General features: G+C 51.5%; 1 protein-coding gene across 1 annotated transcript in view; it reads left to right on the top strand.

Annotated features, from left to right (window-relative positions):
- The window catches only part of RPS6KB2 (ribosomal protein S6 kinase B2), a 68,433-nt gene that overhangs the window by 15,990 nt on the left and 33,932 nt on the right, over positions 1-18,511 (top strand). Inside the window, exons 2-3 of the mRNA XM_069752640.1 lie at positions 17,693-17,727; positions 17,813-17,936. Of these exons, the coding sequence (XP_069608741.1) occupies positions 17,693-17,727; positions 17,813-17,936 (159 nt within the window). The remainder of the gene's footprint in view (positions 1-17,692; positions 17,728-17,812; positions 17,937-18,511) is intronic.

Here is an 18,511-nt window from a genome sequence, read left to right as displayed (position 1 = left end):
TAGGTCGCAGTGTACCCTGTTGTGAGCGCCTCCTCCATATAATAGGTCGCAGTGTACCCTGTTGTGAGCGCCTCCTCCATATAATAGGTCGCAGTGTACCCCGTTGTGAGCGCCTCCTCCATATAATAGGTCGCAGTGTACCCTGTTGTGAGCGCCTCCTCCATATAATAGGTCGCAGTGTACCCTGTTGTGAGTGCCTCCTCCATATAATAGGTCGCAGTGTACCCTGTTGTGAGCGCCTCCTCCATATAATAGGTTGCAGTGTACCCTGTTGTGAGTGCCTCCTCCATATAATAGGTCGCAGTGTACCCCGTTGTGAGCGCCTCCTCCATATAATAGGTCGCAGTGTACCCTGTTGTGAGCGCCTCCTCCATATAATCGGTCGCAGTGTACCCTGTTGTGAGTGCCTCCTCCATATAATAGGTCGCAGTGTACCCCGTTGTGAGTGCCTCCTCCATATAATCGGTCGCAGTGTACCCTGTTGTGAGTGCCTCCTCCATATAATAGGTCGCAGTGTACCCCGTTGTGAGTGCCTCCTCCATATAATAGGTCGCAGTGTACCCTGTTGTGAGTGCCTCCTCCATATAATAGGTCGCAGTGTACCCTGTTGTGAGCGCCTCCTCCATATAATAGGTCGCAGTGTACCCCGTTGTGAGCGCCTCCTCCATATAATAGGTCGCAGTGTACCCCGTTGTGTGCGCCTCCTCCATATAATAGGTCGCAGTGTACCGCGTTGTGTGCGCCTCCTCCATATAATAGGTCGCAGTGTACCCCGTTGTGTGCGCCTCCTCCATATAATAGGTCACAGTGTACCCCGTTGTGAGCGTCTCCTCCATAAAATAGGTTGCAGTGTACCCCGTTGTGAGCTTCTCCTCCATAAAATAGGTCGCAGTGTACCCCGTTGTGAGCGCCTCCTCCATATAATCGGTCGCAGTGTACCCTGTTGTGAGCGCCTCCTCCATATAATAGGTCGCAGTGTACCCCGTTGTGAGCGCCTCCTCCATATAATAGGTCGCAGTGTACCCTGTTGTGAGCGCCTCCTCCATATAATAGGTCGCAGTGTACCCCGTTGTGAGCGCCTCCTCCATATAATAGGTCGCAGTGTACCCTGTTGTGAGTGCCTCCTCCATATAATAGGTCGCAGTGTACCCCGTTGTGAGCGCCTCCTCCATATAATAGGTCGCAGTGTACCCCGTTGTGAGCGCCTCCTCCATATAATAGGTCGCAGTGTACCCTGTTGTGAGCGCCTCCTCCATATAATAGGTCGCAGTGTACCCTGTTGTGAGCGCCTCCTCCATATAATAGGTCGCAGTGTACCCCGTTGTGAGCGCCTCCTCCATATAATAGGTCGCAGTGTACCCCGTTGTGAGCGCCTCCTCCATATAATAGGTCGCAGTGTACCCTGTTGTGAGCGCCTCCTCCATATAATAGGTCGCAGTGTACCCTGTTGTGAGTGCCTCCTCCATATAATAGGTCGCAGTGTACCCTGTTGTGAGCGCCTCCTCCATATAATAGGTTGCAGTGTACCCCGTTGTGAGTGCCTCCTCCATATAATCGGTCGCAGTGTACCCTGTTGTGAGTGCCTCCTCCATATAATAGGTCGCAGTGTACCCCGTTGTGAGTGCCTCCTCCATATAATAGGTCGCAGTGTACCCTGTTGTGAGTGCCTCCTCCATATAATAGGTCGCAGTGTACCCTGTTGTGAGCGCCTCCTCCATATAATAGGTCGCAGTGTACCCCGTTGTGAGTGCCTCCTCCATATAATAGGTCGCAGTGTACCCTGTTGTGAGTGCCTCCTCCATATAATCGGTCGCAGTGTACCCTGTTGTGAGTGCCTCCTCCATATAATAGGTCGCAGTGTACCCCGTTGTGAGCGCCTCCTCCATATAATAGGTCGCAGTGTACCCTGTTGTGAGCGCCTCCTCCATATAATAGGTCGCAGTGTACCCTGTTGTGAGCGCCTCCTCCATATAATAGGTCGCAGTGTACCCCGTTGTGAGCGCCTCCTCCATATAATAGGTCGCAGTGTACCCCGTTGTGAGCGCCTCCTCCATATAATAGGTCGCAGTGTACCCTGTTGTGAGCGCCTCCTCCATATAATAGGTCGCAGTGTACCCTGTTGTGAGCGCCTCCTCCATATAATAGGTCGCAGTGTACCCCGTTGTGAGTGCCTCCTCCATATAATCGGTCGCAGTGTACCCCGTTGTGAGTGCCTCCTCCATATAATCGGTCGCAGTGTACCCCGTTGTGAGTGCCTCCTCCATATAATAGGTCGCAGTGTACCCCGTTGTGAGTGCCTCCTCCATATAATAGGTCGCAGTGTACCCTGTTGTGAGCGCCTCCTCCATATAATAGGTCGCAGTGTACCCCGTTGTGAGCGCCTCCTCCATATAATAGGTCGCAGTGTACCCCGTTGTGAGTGCCTCCTCCATATAATAGGTCGCAGTGTACCCTGTTGTGAGTGCCTCCTCCATATAATAGGTCGCAGTGTACCCTGTTGTGAGTGCCTCCTCCATATAATCGGTCGCAGTGTACCCTGTTGTGAGTGCCTCCTCCATATAATAGGTCGCAGTGTACCCCGTTGTGAGCGCCTCCTCCATATAATAGGTCGCAGTGTACCCCGTTGTGAGTGCCTCCTCCATATAATAGGTCGCAGTGTACCCTGTTGTGAGTGCCTCCTCCATATAATAGGTCGCAGTGTACCCTGTTGTGAGTGCCTCCTCCATATAATCGGTCGCAGTGTACCCTGTTGTGAGCGCCTCCTCCATATAATAGGTCGCAGTGTACCCCGTTGTGAGCGCCTCCTCCATATAATGGGTCGCAGTGTACCCTGTTGTGAGCGCTTCCTCCATATAATAGGTCGCAGTGTACCCTGTTGTGAGCGCCTCCTCCATATAATAGGTCGCAGTGTACCCCGTTGTGAGCGCCTCCTCCATATAATAGGTCGCAGTGTACCCTGTTGTGAGCGTCTCCTCCATATAATAGGTCGCAGTGTACCCCGTTGTGAGCGCCTCCTCCATATAATAGGTCGCAGTGTACCCTGTTGTGAGTGCCTCCTCCATATAATAGGTCGCAGTGTACCCCGTTGTGAGCGCCTCCTCCATATAATAGGTCGCAGTGTACCCCGTTGTGAGCGCCTCCTCCATATAATAGGTCGCAGTGTACCCCGTTGTGAGCGCCTCCTCCATATAATAGGTCGCAGTGTACCCTGTTGTGAGCGCCTCCTCCATATAATAGGTCGCAGTGTACCCCGTTGTGAGCGCCTCCTCCATATAATGTACCCTGTTGTGAGTGCCTCCTCCATATAATAGGTCGCAGTGTACCCCGTTGTGAGCGCCTCCTCCATATAATAGGTCGCAGTGTACCCCGTTGTGAGCGCCTCCTCCATATAATAGGTCGCAGTGTACCCTGTTGTGAGCGCCTCCTCCATATAATCGGTCGCAGTGTACCCTGTTGTGAGCGTCGCCTCCATATAATAGGTCGCAGTGTACCCCGTTGTGAGCGCCTCCTCCATATAATAGGTCGCAGTGTACCCCGTTGTGTGCGCCTCCTCCATATAATAGGTCGCAGTGTACCCTGTTGTGAGCGCCTCCTCCATATAATAGGTCGCAGTGTACCCCGTTGTGAGCGTCTCCTCCATATAATAGGTCGCAGTGTACCCCGTTGTGAGCGCCTCCTCCATATAATAGGTCGCAGTGTACCCCGTTGTGAGCGCCTCCTCCATATAATGTACCCTGTTGTGAGTGCCTCCTCCATATAATAGGTCGCAGTGTACCCCGTTGTGAGCGCCTCCTCCATATAATAGGTCGCAGTGTACCCCGTTGTGAGCGCCTCCTCCATATAATAGGTCGCAGTGTACCCTGTTGTGAGCGCCTCCTCCATATAATAGGTCGCAGTGTACCCCGTTGTGAGCGCCTCCTCCATATAATAGGTCGCAGTGTACCCTGTTGTGAGCGCCTCCTCCATATAATCAGTCGCAGTGTACCCTGTTGTGAGCGTCGCCTCCATATAATAGGTCGCAGTGTACCCCGTTGTGAGCGCCTCCTCCATATAATAGGTCGCAGTGTACCCCGTTGTGTGCGCCTCCTCCATATAATAGGTCGCAGTGTACCCTGTTGTGAGCGCCTCCTCCATATAATAGGTCGCAGTGTACCCCGTTGTGAGCGTCTCCTCCATATAATAGGTCGCAGTGTACCCCGTTGTGAGCGCCTCCTCCATATAATAGATCGCAGTGTACCCCGTTGTGAGCGCCTCCTCCATATAATGTACCCTGTTGTGAGTGCCTCCTCCATATAATAGGTCGCAGTGTACCCCGTTGTGAGCGCCTCCTCCATATAATAGGTCGCAGTGTACCCCGTTGTGAGCGCCTCCTCCATATAATAGGTCGCAGTGTACCCTGTTGTGAGCGCCTCCTCCATATAATCGGTCGCAGTGTACCCTGTTGTGAGCGTCTCCTCCATATAATAGGTCGCAGTGTACCCCGTTGTGAGCGCCTCCTCCATATAATAGGTCGCAGTGTACCCCGTTGTGAGCGTCTCCTCCATATAATAGGTCGCAGTGTACCCCGTTGTGAGCGCCTCCTCCATATAATAGGTCGCAGTGTACCCCGTTGTGAGCGCCTCCTCCATATAATGTACCCTGTTGTGAGTGCCTCCTCCATATAATAGGTCGCAGTGTACCCCGTTGTGAGCGCCTCCTCCATATAATAGGTCGCAGTGTACCCCGTTGTGAGCGCCTCCTCCATATAATAGGTCGTAGTGTACCCTGTTGTGAGCGCCTCCTCCATATAATAGGTCACAGTGTACCCCGTTGTGAGCGCCTCCTCCATATAATAGGTCGCAGTGTACCCCGTTGTGTGCGCCTCCTCCATATAATAGGTCGCAGTGTACCGCGTTGTGTGCGCCTCCTCCATATAATAGGTCGCAGTGTACCCTGTTGTGAGCGCCTCCTCCATATAATAGGTCGCAGTGTACCCCGTTGTGAGCGCCTCCTCCATATAATAGGTCGCAGTGTACCCTGTTGTGAGTGCCTCCTCCATATAATAGGTCGCAGTGTACCCCGTTGTGAGCGCCTCCTCCATATAATAGGTCGCAGTGTACCCCGTTGTGAGCGCCTCCTCCATATAATAGGTCGCAGTGTACCCCGTTGTGAGCGCCTCCTCCATATAATAGGTCGCAGTGTACCCTGTTGTGAGCGCCTCCTCCATATAATAGGTCGCAGTGTACCCTGTTGTGAGCGCCTCCTCCATATAATAGGTCGCAGTGTACCCTGTTGTGAGCGCCTCCTCCATATAATAGGTCGCAGTGTACCCCGTTGTGAGCGCCTCCTCCATATAATAGGTCGCAGTGTACCCTGTTGTGAGCGCCTCCTCCATATAATAGGTCGCAGTGTACCCTGTTGTGAGTGCCTCCTCCATATAATAGGTCGCAGTGTACCCTGTTGTGAGCGCCTCCTCCATATAATAGGTTGCAGTGTACCCTGTTGTGAGTGCCTCCTCCATATAATAGGTCGCAGTGTACCCGGTTGTGAGCGCCTCCTCCATATAATAGGTCGCAGTGTACCCTGTTGTGAGCGCCTCCTCCATATAATCGGTCGCAGTGTACCCTGTTGTGAGTGCCTCCTCCATATAATAGGTCGCAGTGTACCCCGTTGTGAGTGCCTCCTCCATATAATCGGTCGCAGTGTACCCTGTTGTGAGTGCCTCCTCCATATAATAGGTCGCAGTGTACCCCGTTGTGAGTGCCTCCTCCATATAATAGGTCGCAGTGTACCCTGTTGTGAGTGCCTCCTCCATATAATAGGTCGCAGTGTACCCTGTTGTGAGCGCCTCCTCCATATAATAGGTCGCAGTGTACCCCGTTGTGAGCGCCTCCTCCATATAATAGGTCGCAGTGTACCCCGTTGTGTGCGCCTCCTCCATATAATAGGTCGCAGTGTACCGCGTTGTGTGCGCCTCCTCCATATAATAGGTCGCAGTGTACCCCGTTGTGTGCGCCTCCTCCATATAATAGGTCGCAGTGTACCCCGTTGTGAGCGTCTCCTCCATAAAATAGGTTGCAGTGTACCCCGTTGTGAGCTTCTCCTCCATAAAATAGGTCGCAGTGTACCCCGTTGTGAGCGCCTCCTCCATATAATCGGTCGCAGTGTACCCTGTTGTGAGCGCCTCCTCCATATAATAGGTCGCAGTGTACCCCGTTGTGAGCGCCTCCTCCATATAATAGGTCGCAGTGTACCCTGTTGTGAGCGCCTCCTCCATATAATAGGTCGCAGTGTACCCCGTTGTGAGCGCCTCCTCCATATAATAGGTCGCAGTGTACCCTGTTGTGAGTGCCTCCTCCATATAATAGGTCGCAGTGTACCCCGTTGTGAGCGCCTCCTCCATATAATAGGTCGCAGTGTACCCCGTTGTGAGCGCCTCCTCCATATAATAGGTCGCAGTGTACCCTGTTGTGAGCGCCTCCTCCATATAATAGGTCGCAGTGTACCCTGTTGTGAGCGCCTCCTCCATATAATAGGTCGCAGTGTACCCCGTTGTGAGCGCCTCCTCCATATGATAGGTCGCAGTGTACCCCGTTGTGAGCGCCTCCTCCATATAATAGGTCGCAGTGTACCCTGTTGTGAGCGCCTCCTCCATATAATAGGTCGCAGTGTACCCTGTTGTGAGTGCCTCCTCCATATAATAGGTCGCAGTGTACCCTGTTGTGAGCGCCTCCTCCATATAATAGGTTGCAGTGTACCCTGTTGTGAGTGCCTCCTCCATATAATAGGTCGCAGTGTACCCCGTTGTGAGCGCCTCCTCCATATAATAGGTCGCAGTGTACCCTGTTGTGAGCGCCTCCTCCATATAATCGGTCGCAGTGTACCCTGTTGTGAGTGCCTCCTCCATATAATAGGTCGCAGTGTACCCCGTTGTGAGTGCCTCCTCCATATAATCGGTCGCAGTGTACCCCGTTGTGAGTGCCTCCTCCATATAATAGGTCGCAGTGTACCCCGTTGTGAGTGCCTCCTCCATATAATAGGTCGCAGTGTACCCTGTTGTGAGTGCCTCCTCCATATAATAGGTCGCAGTGTACCCTGTTGTGAGCGCCTCCTCCATATAATAGGTCGCAGTGTACCCCGTTGTGAGTGCCTCCTCCATATAATAGGTCGCAGTGTACCCTGTTGTGAGTGCCTCCTCCATATAATAGGTCGCAGTGTACCCTGTTGTGAGTGCCTCCTCCATATAATAGGTCGCAGTGTACCCCGTTGTGAGCGCCTCCTCCATATAATAGGTCGCAGTGTACCCTGTTGTGAGCGCCTCCTCCATATAATAGGTCGCAGTGTACCCTGTTGTGAGTGCCTCCTCCATATAATAGGTCGCAGTGTACCCTGTTGTGAGTGCCTCCTCCATATAATAGGTCGCAGTGTACCCCGTTGTGAGCGCCTCCTCCATATAATAGGTCGCAGTGTACCCTGTTGTGAGCGCCTCCTCCATATAATAGGTCGCAGTGTACCCTGTTGTGAGCGCCTCCTCCATATAATAGGTCGCAGTGTACCCCGTTGTGAGCGCCTCCTCCATATAATAGGTCGCAGTGTACCCTGTTGTGAGCGCCTCCTCCATATAATCGGTCGCAGTGTACCCTGTTGTGAGTGCCTCCTCCATATAATAGGTCGCAGTGTACCCCGTTGTGAGTGCCTCCTCCATATAATCGGTCGCAGTGTACCCTGTTGTGAGTGCCTCCTCCATATAATAGGTCGCAGTGTACCCCGTTGTGAGTGCCTCCTCCATATAATAGGTCGCAGTGTACCCTGTTGTGAGTGCCTCCTCCATATAATAGGTCGCAGTGTACCCTGTTGTGAGCGCCTCCTCCATATAATAGGTCGCAGTGTACCCCGTTGTGAGTGCCTCCTCCATATAATAGGTCGCAGTGTACCCTGTTGTGAGTGCCTCCTCCATATAATAGGTCGCAGTGTACCCTGTTGTGAGTGCCTCCTCCATATAATCGGTCGCAGTGTACCCTGTTGTGAGTGCCTCCTCCATATAATAGGTCGCAGTGTACCCCGTTGTGAGCGCCTCCTCCATATAATAGGTCGCAGTGTACCCTGTTGTGAGCGCTTCCTCCATATAATAGGTCGCAGTGTACCCTGTTGTGAGCGCCTCCTCCATATAATAGGTCGCAGTGTACCCCGTTGTGAGCGCCTCCTCCATATAATAGGTCGCAGTGTACCCTGTTGTGAGCGCCTCCTCCATATAATAGGTCGCAGTGTACCCCGTTGTGAGCGCCTCCTCCATATAATAGGTCGCAGTGTACCCTGTTGTGAGTGCCTCCTCCATATAATAGGTCGCAGTGTACCCTGTTGTGAGTGCCTCCTCCATATAATAGGTCGCAGTGTACCCCGTTGTGAGCGCCTCCTCCATATAATAGGTCGCAGTGTACCCTGTTGTGAGCGCCTCCTCCATATAATCGGTCGCAGTGTACCCTGTTGTGAGTGCCTCCTCCATATAATAGGTCGCAGTGTACCCCGTTGTGAGCGCCTCCTCCATATAATCGGTCGCAGTGTACCCTGTTGTGAGTGCCTCCTCCATATAATAGGTCGCAGTGTACCCCGTTGTGAGTGCCTCCTCCATATAATAGGTCGCAGTGTACCCTGTTGTGAGTGCCTCCTCCATATAATAGGTCGCAGTGTACCCTGTTGTGAGCGCCTCCTCCATATAATAGGTCGCAGTGTACCCCGTTGTGAGCGCCTCCTCCATATAATAGGTCGCAGTGTACCCCGTTGTGTGCGCCTCCTCCATATAATAGGTCGCAGTGTACCGCGTTGTGTGCGCCTCCTCCATATAATAGGTCGCAGTGTACCCCGTTGTGTGCGCCTCCTCCATATAATAGGTCGCAGTGTACCCCGTTGTGAGCGTCTCCTCCATAAAATAGGTTGCAGTGTACCCCGTTGTGAGCTTCTCCTCCATAAAATAGGTCGCAGTGTACCCCGTTGTGAGCGCCTCCTCCATATAATCGGTCGCAGTGTACCCTGTTGTGAGCGCCTCCTCCATATAATAGGTCGCAGTGTACCCCGTTGTGAGCGCCTCCTCCATATAATAGGTCGCAGTGTACCCTGTTGTGAGCGCCTCCTCCATATAATAGGTCGCAGTGTACCCCGTTGTGAGCGCCTCCTCCATATAATAGGTCGCAGTGTACCCTGTTGTGAGCGCCTCCTCCATATAATAGGTCGCAGTGTACCCCGTTGTGAGCGCCTCCTCCATATAATAGGTCGCAGTGTACCCCGTTGTGTGCGCCTCCTCCATATAATAGGTCGCAGTGTACCGCGTTGTGTGCGCCTCCTCCATATAATAGGTCGCAGTGTACCCCGTTGTGTGCGCCTCCTCCATATAATAGGTCGCAGTGTACCCCGTTGTGAGCGTCTCCTCCATAAAATAGGTTGCAGTGTACCCCGTTGTGAGCTTCTCCTCCATAAAATAGGTCGCAGTGTACCCCGTTGTGAGCGCCTCCTCCATATAATCGGTCGCAGTGTACCCTGTTGTGAGCGCCTCCTCCATATAATAGGTCGCAGTGTACCCCGTTGTGAGCGCCTCCTCCATATAATAGGTCGCAGTGTACCCTGTTGTGAGCGCCTCCTCCATATAATAGGTCGCAGTGTACCCCGTTGTGAGCGCCTCCTCCATATAATAGGTCGCAGTGTACCCCGTTGTGAGCGCCTCCTCCATATAATAGGTCGCAGTGTACCCCGTTGTGAGCGCCTCCTCCATATAATAGGTCGCAGTGTACCCCGTTGTGAGCGCCTCCTCCATATAATAGGTCGCAGTGTACCCCGTTGTGAGCGCCTCCTCCATATAATAGGTCGCAGTGTACCCTGTTGTGAGCGCCTCCTCCATATAATAGGTCGCAGTGTACCCTGTTGTGAGCGCCTCCTCCATATAATAGGTCGCAGTGTACCCCGTTGTGAGCGCCTCCTCCATATAATAGGTCGCAGTGTACCCTGTTGTGAGCGCCTCCTCCATATAATAGGTCGCAGTGTACCCTGTTGTGAGTGCCTCCTCCATATAATAGGTCGCAGTGTACCCTGTTGTGAGCGCCTCCTCCATATAATAGGTTGCAGTGTACCCTGTTGTGAGTGCCTCCTCCATATAATAGGTCGCAGTGTACCCCGTTGTGAGCGCCTCCTCCATATAATAGGTCGCAGTGTACCCTGTTGTGAGCGCCTCCTCCTTATAATCGGTCGCAGTGTACCCTGTTGTGAGTGCCTCCTCCATATAATAGGTCGCAGTGTACCCCGTTGTGAGTGCCTCCTCCATATAATCGGTCGCAGTGTACCCTGTTGTGAGTGCCTCCTCCATATAATAGGTCGCAGTGTACCCCGTTGTGAGTGCCTCCTCCATATAATAGGTCGCAGTGTACCCTGTTGTGAGTGCCTCCTCCATATAATAGGTCGCAGTGTACCCTGTTGTGAGCGCCTCCTCCATATAATAGGTCGCAGTGTACCCCGTTGTGAGTGCCTCCTCCATATAATAGGTCGCAGTGTACCCTGTTGTGAGTGCCTCCTCCATATAATAGGTCGCAGTGTACCCTGTTGTGAGTGCCTCCTCCATATAATCGGTCGCAGTGTACCCTGTTGTGAGCGCCTCCTCCATATAATAGGTCGCAGTGTACCCCGTTGTGAGCGCCTCCTCCATATAATAGGTCGCAGTGTACCCTGTTGTGAGCGCCTCCTCCATATAATCGGTCGCAGTGTACCCTGTTGTGAGTGCCTCCTCCATATAATAGGTCGCAGTGTACCCCGTTGTGAGTGCCTCCTCCATATAATCGGTCGCAGTGTACCCTGTTGTGAGTGCCTCCTCCATATAATAGGTCGCAGTGTACCCCGTTGTGAGTGCCTCCTCCATATAATAGGTCGCAGTGTACCCTGTTGTGAGTGCCTCCTCCATATAATAGGTCGCAGTGTACCCTGTTGTGAGCGCCTCCTCCATATAATAGGTCGCAGTGTACCCCGTTGTGAGTGCCTCCTCCATATAATAGGTCGCAGTGTACCCTGTTGTGAGTGCCTCCTCCATATAATAGGTCGCAGTGTACCCTGTTGTGAGTGCCTCCTCCATATAATCGGTCGCAGTGTACCCTGTTGTGAGCGCCTCCTCCATATAATAGGTCGCAGTGTACCCTGTTGTGAGCGCCTCCTCCATATAATAGGTCGCAGTGTACCCCGTTGTGAGCGCCTCCTCCATATAATAGGTCGCAGTGTACCCCGTTGTGAGCGCCTCCTCCATATAATAGGTCGCAGTGTACCCTGTTGTGAGCGCTTCCTCCATATAATAGGTCGCAGTGTACCCTGTTGTGAGCGCCTCCTCCATATAATAGGTCGCAGTGTACCCCGTTGTGAGCGCCTCCTCCATATAATAGGTCGCAGTGTACCCCGTTGTGAGCGTCTCCTCCATATAATAGGTCGCAGTGTACCCCGTTGTGAGCGCCTCCTCCATATAATAGGTCGCAGTGTACCCTGTTGTGAGTGCCTCCTCCATATAATAGGTCGCAGTGTACCCCGTTGTGAGCGCCTCCTCCATATAATAGGTCGCAGTGTACCCCGTTGTGAGCGCCTCCTCCATATAATAGGTCGCAGTGTACCCTGTTGTGAGTGCCTCCTCCATATAATAGGTCGCAGTGTACCCTGTTGTGAGCGCCTCCTCCATATAGTAGGTCGCAGTGTACCCTGTTGTGAGCGCCTCCTCTATATAGTAGGTCATAGTGTACCCTGTTGTGAGCGCCTCCTCTATATAGTAGGTCATAGTGTACCCTGTTGTGAGCGCCTCCTCTATATAGTAGGTCATAGTGTACCCCGTTGTGAGCGCCTCCTCCATATAATAGGTCGCAGTGTACCCTGTTGTGAGCGCCTCCTCCATATAATAGGTCGCAGTGTACCCTGTTGTGAGTGCCTCCTCCATATAATAGGTCGCAGTGTACCCTGTTGTGAGCGCCTCCTCCATATAATAGGTTGCAGTGTACCCCGTTGTGAGTGCCTCCTCCATATAATAGGTCGCAGTGTACCCCGTTGTGAGCGCCTCCTCCATATAATAGGTCGCAGTGTACCCTGTTGTGAGCGCCTCCTCCTTATAATCGGTCGCAGTGTACCCTGTTGTGAGTGCCTCCTCCATATAATAGGTCGCAGTGTACCCCGTTGTGAGTGCCTCCTCCATATAATCGGTCGCAGTGTACCCTGTTGTGAGTGCCTCCTCCATATAATAGGTCGCAGTGTACCCCGTTGTGAGTGCCTCCTCCATATAATAGGTCGCAGTGTACCCTGTTGTGAGTGCCTCCTCCATATAATAGGTCGCAGTGTACCCTGTTGTGAGCGCCTCCTCCATATAATAGGTCGCAGTGTACCCCGTTGTGAGTGCCTCCTCCATATAATAGGTCGCAGTGTACCCTGTTGTGAGTGCCTCCTCCATATAATAGGTCGCAGTGTACCCTGTTGTGAGTGCCTCCTCCATATAATCGGTCGCAGTGTACCCTGTTGTGAGTGCCTCCTCCATATAATAGGTCGCAGTGTACCCCGTTGTGAGCGCCTCCTCCATATAATAGGTCGCAGTGTACCCTGTTGTGAGCGCCTCCTCCATATAATCGGTCGCAGTGTACCCTGTTGTGAGTGCCTCCTCCATATAATAGGTCGCAGTGTACCCCGTTGTGAGTGCCTCCTCCATATAATCGGTCGCAGTGTACCCTGTTGTGAGTGCCTCCTCCATATAATAGGTCGCAGTGTACCCCGTTGTGAGTGCCTCCTCCATATAATAGGTCGCAGTGTACCCTGTTGTGAGTGCCTCCTCCATATAATAGGTCGCAGTGTACCCTGTTGTGAGCGCCTCCTCCATATAATAGGTCGCAGTGTACCCCGTTGTGAGTGCCTCCTCCATATAATAGGTCGCAGTGTACCCTGTTGTGAGTGCCTCCTCCATATAATAGGTCGCAGTGTACCCTGTTGTGAGTGCCTCCTCCATATAATCGGTCGCAGTGTACCCTGTTGTGAGCGCCTCCTCCATATAATAGGTCGCAGTGTACCCTGTTGTGAGCGCCTCCTCCATATAATAGGTCGCAGTGTACCCCGTTGTGAGCGCCTCCTCCATATAATAGGTCGCAGTGTACCCCGTTGTGAGCGCCTCCTCCATATAATAGGTCGCAGTGTACCCTGTTGTGAGCGCTTCCTCCATATAATAGGTCGCAGTGTACCCTGTTGTGAGCGCCTCCTCCATATAATAGGTCGCAGTGTACCCCGTTGTGAGCGCCTCCTCCATATAATAGGTCGCAGTGTACCCTGTTGTGAGCGTCTCCTCCATATAATAGGTCGCAGTGTACCCCGTTGTGAGCGCCTCCTCCATATAATAGGTCGCAGTGTACCCTGTTGTGAGTGCCTCCTCCATATAATAGGTCGCAGTGTACCCCGTTGTGAGCGCCTCCTCCATATAATAGGTCGCAGTGTACCCCGTTGTGAGCGCCTCCTCCATATAATAGGTCGCAGTGTACCCTGTTGTGAGCGTCTCCTCCATATAATAGGTCGCAGTGTACCCCGTTGTGAGCGCCTCCTCCATATAATAGGTCGCAGTGTACCCTGTTGTGAGTGCCTCCTCCATATAATAGGTCGCAGTGTACCCTGTTGTGAGCGCCTCCTCCATATAATAGGTCGCAGTGTACCCTGTTGTGAGCGCCTCCTCTATATAGTAGGTCATAGTGTACCCTGTTGTGAGCGCCTCCTCTATATAGTAGGTCATAGTGTACCCTGTTGTGAGCGCCTCCTCTATATAGTAGGTCATAGTGTACCCCGTTGTGAGCGCCTCCTCCATATAATAGGTCGCAGTGTACCCTGTTGTGAGCGCTTCCTCCATATAATAGGTCGCAGTGTACCCTGTTGTGAGCGCCTCCTCCATATAATAGGTCGCAGTGTACCCCGTTGTGAGCGCCTCCTCCATATAATAGGTCGCAGTGTACCCTGTTGTGAGCGTCTCCTCCATATAATAGGTCGCAGTGTACCCCGTTGTGAGCGCCTCCTCCATATAATAGGTCGCAGTGTACCCTGTTGTGAGTGCCTCCTCCATATAATAGGTCGCAGTGTACCCCGTTGTGAGCGCCTCCTCCATATAATAGGTCGCAGTGTACCCCGTTGTGAGCGCCTCCTCCATATAATAGGTCGCAGTGTACCCTGTTGTGAGTGCCTCCTCCATATAATAGGTCGCAGTGTACCCTGTTGTGAGCGCCTCCTCCATATAGTAGGTCGCAGTGTACCCTGTTGTGAGCGCCTCCTCTATATAGTAGGTCATAGTGTACCCTGTTGTGAGCGCCTCCTCTATATAGTAGGTCATAGTGTACCCTGTTGTGAGCGCCTCCTCTATATAGTAGGTCATAGTGTACCCCGTTGTGAGCGCCTCCTCCATATAATAGGTCGCAGTGTACCCTGTTGTGAGCGCCTCCTCCATATAATAGGTCGCAGTGTACCCTGTTGTGAGTGCCTCCTCCATATAATAGGTCGCAGTGTACCCTGTTGTGAGCGCCTCCTCCATATAATAGGTTGCAGTGTACCCCGTTGTGAGTGCCTCCTCCATATAATAGGTCGCAGTGTACCCCGTTGTGAGCGCCTCCTCCATATAATAGGTCGCAGTGTACCCTGTTGTGAGCGCCTCCTCCTTATAATCGGTCGCAGTGTACCCTGTTGTGAGTGCCTCCTCCATATAATAGGTCGCAGTGTACCCCGTTGTGAGTGCCTCCTCCATATAATCGGTCGCAGTGTACCCTGTTGTGAGTGCCTCCTCCATATAATAGGTCGCAGTGTACCCCGTTGTGAGTGCCTCCTCCATATAATAGGTCGCAGTGTACCCTGTTGTGAGTGCCTCCTCCATATAATAGGTCGCAGTGTACCCTGTTGTGAGCGCCTCCTCCATATAATAGGTCGCAGTGTACCCCGTTGTGAGTGCCTCCTCCATATAATAGGTCGCAGTGTACCCTGTTGTGAGTGCCTCCTCCATATAATAGGTCGCAGTGTACCCTGTTGTGAGTGCCTCCTCCATATAATCGGTCGCAGTGTACCCTGTTGTGAGTGCCTCCTCCATATAATAGGTCGCAGTGTACCCCGTTGTGAGCGCCTCCTCCATATAATAGGTCGCAGTGTACCCTGTTGTGAGCGCCTCCTCCATATAATCGGTCGCAGTGTACCCTGTTGTGAGTGCCTCCTCCATATAATAGGTCGCAGTGTACCCCGTTGTGAGTGCCTCCTCCATATAATCGGTCGCAGTGTACCCTGTTGTGAGTGCCTCCTCCATATAATAGGTCGCAGTGTACCCCGTTGTGAGTGCCTCCTCCATATAATAGGTCGCAGTGTACCCTGTTGTGAGTGCCTCCTCCATATAATAGGTCGCAGTGTACCCTGTTGTGAGCGCCTCCTCCATATAATAGGTCGCAGTGTACCCCGTTGTGAGTGCCTCCTCCATATAATAGGTCGCAGTGTACCCTGTTGTGAGTGCCTCCTCCATATAATAGGTCGCAGTGTACCCTGTTGTGAGTGCCTCCTCCATATAATCGGTCGCAGTGTACCCTGTTGTGAGCGCCTCCTCCATATAATAGGTCGCAGTGTACCCTGTTGTGAGCGCCTCCTCCATATAATAGGTCGCAGTGTACCCCGTTGTGAGCGCCTCCTCCATATAATAGGTCGCAGTGTACCCCGTTGTGAGCGCCTCCTCCATATAATAGGTCGCAGTGTACCCTGTTGTGAGCGCTTCCTCCATATAATAGGTCGCAGTGTACCCTGTTGTGAGCGCCTCCTCCATATAATAGGTCGCAGTGTACCCCGTTGTGAGCGCCTCCTCCATATAATAGGTCGCAGTGTACCCTGTTGTGAGCGTCTCCTCCATATAATAGGTCGCAGTGTACCCCGTTGTGAGCGCCTCCTCCATATAATAGGTCGCAGTGTACCCTGTTGTGAGTGCCTCCTCCATATAATAGGTCGCAGTGTACCCCGTTGTGAGCGCCTCCTCCATATAATAGGTCGCAGTGTACCCCGTTGTGAGCGCCTCCTCCATATAATAGGTCGCAGTGTACCCTGTTGTGAGCGTCTCCTCCATATAATAGGTCGCAGTGTACCCCGTTGTGAGCGCCTCCTCCATATAATAGGTCGCAGTGTACCCTGTTGTGAGTGCCTCCTCCATATAATAGGTCGCAGTGTACCCTGTTGTGAGCGCCTCCTCCATATAATAGGTCGCAGTGTACCCTGTTGTGAGCGCCTCCTCTATATAGTAGGTCATAGTGTACCCTGTTGTGAGCGCCTCCTCTATATAGTAGGTCATAGTGTACCCTGTTGTGAGCGCCTCCTCTATATAGTAGGTCATAGTGTACCCCGTTGTGAGCGCCTCCTCCATATAATAGGTTTTTAGTGACAGCATTCCCTGTATACTGTAATGTAAAGAGCTGGTGCCAGTGCTTGCCGCATTCATGCAATGACGTATATTTGATTGGTGCCATATTGCCAATGTAGGTCCCAGTGGGCATCTCATCTATAGGCTATTAGGAAGCCTAAATGGCCATGAAAAGTAAGTATGTCAAATATAAAGCAATCCAAGAAGAAAAAGATCCCAAATAACTCATTTACGAGAATAATATCTTTATTTATTTAGCACAAATGAATACAGTAAAAACACAAATATGGGGATATAGAACCATGAAAAACAGGACATACCGTAGGATACAAAATAACATTCCACCGACGCAGTCTGGGCTGAGAATTCTACGTCATGCCCAACTGATTATACACATAATCCTAATTAGCTAGATAAAAATAAAGGCCTACAAATTATGGTAATTAGGTAGCAGAATGCAATGGTTCCTTTATCCCAGATGCACAAGTGCCGCCTAGTGGTTAGAAGAAGTGTAATTAAGTAACGGAGGATCACAAATGCACACGTGGTGTAAAGAGGTCAGTGCAGAGTAATCCTGGACGCCATCCAGTGGTGGGAGTAACCCGGCTGCCCAGGGTATGTCACAGATGAAATGTCACATGTTAATAGGTAGAGTTCGGAAAGCAGAACAGAAACCAGCAGTGTAAGTGTGCTGCGGTGCTATGTATACTGACACACAGGTCACCTATTAATGGAAGTAGCTCCATAGACCTGATGCAATAAGCTGACTCGTCCTGATAACAAGGTGCCGGTCTGTCCCTACCTCCATCCCTCAGGATGCAATATATAATATGTCACTTTATGCTATCACTTCTATGGAGCTGGTACTATTTATCCAATGTACTGTTTTATCATGGTTCTATATCCCCACATTTGAGTTTTTCCTGTATTTTTTTTGTGCTAATAATGATATTCATTCTTGTAATCCAGCTGTTTGGGGGTCTTTTTCTTCTTGGATTGCTCTAGGCTGTGTTAGATGGAGGGTTCCTACTCTACAGACCAGAACGAAGAGTCGTTTCTTTGGAAGGTTAGGGGTGTCTTGTCTTGTTGGGGGCTTTTTTCCAGGCTGATCTGTACTAAACATTAGTGTATAATCAGGGATACAGGAGAATCGGCCATTTAGGGTACTGGTGTCTCCCGGCGTAGGAGATGGGCTTATCACAGCAGTAGGGTCCAGTGCCCATCGGTGCACCTTTGTCTTGGAGATCAGGTGCCAAAGATCATACAGCCATAGATTTGTCTTGTGTGCTTAGTGGATTGTGTTTTCTTTTCTTCCAGGATGACGACTCTGAGCTTACCGGATCTTGTGAAGCGTGAGTTCTATAAATCCCAGAGTCATTTTTTTTCCTTGTGTAATGCTTCTATCATCGTAGTCCTAACTGTAGGCTTGTGTCGCAGGTCCGACCTCTCGTGTACTACGGAGTATGATCTCGCAGACAGCAGAATGTGCCCGGGGCAGGAGACCCTCTCCCCACAGTGCTTTCACATACTACGTGTACTGGGACGAGGCAGCTATGGAAAGGTAAATCTGCTTATCCCAATGTCCGCCATCATGTTGATGCCTCTTTATAAAACCTATCGGGGTTGCTGCTCAATAAATAAGACCCTCCATCGCTAGCTCCAGCAGTTTCGCCCTAATTCTAAGCCAGCCTGAGTCCTGCTCATGGAGTGGGACCAGGTCTCAAAGTATAATAAAAGCATAGATGGGATGGAATTGCCCCTCTTGTAATACTCCGCCTTTTCTTGGCTGGCTCAGAATGTTCTAGACGTTCTCTGGAAGCCCTCTAAACATTTTGGTTAGGCCTTCAAAGGGGATTGTCTGCGAAAAGTGTTGTTTTTCTAGTCTCAGGATAGGTTTTCAAAAAGTGATCAGGACGAGGAAGAACAAGTGGTAGTTTTGAGTGACTCCATTCAACTTACCATAGAATGTATGTAATGAAGTGGGGGAAAAAGCAAATCCAGGGGATTAATTGCTGGTAGAGGGGATAGCTGATTGGCTTGCAGGTACTGGGGCCTTCTCCAGCTGCCTTTGGAATCCCATCAGCACCCTGTAACGGAGGGAGAACGGGCGATTTGAACGCCAGCATCAGCTTTCCA

This window comes from Ranitomeya imitator, chromosome 2 (assembly GCF_032444005.1).
Source record: "Ranitomeya imitator isolate aRanImi1 chromosome 2, aRanImi1.pri, whole genome shotgun sequence".
NCBI lineage: Eukaryota > Metazoa > Chordata > Amphibia > Anura > Dendrobatidae > Ranitomeya > Ranitomeya imitator.
Note: the sequence above shows the minus strand (reverse complement) of the source record. Positions and strands in the feature narration are given on the sequence as shown.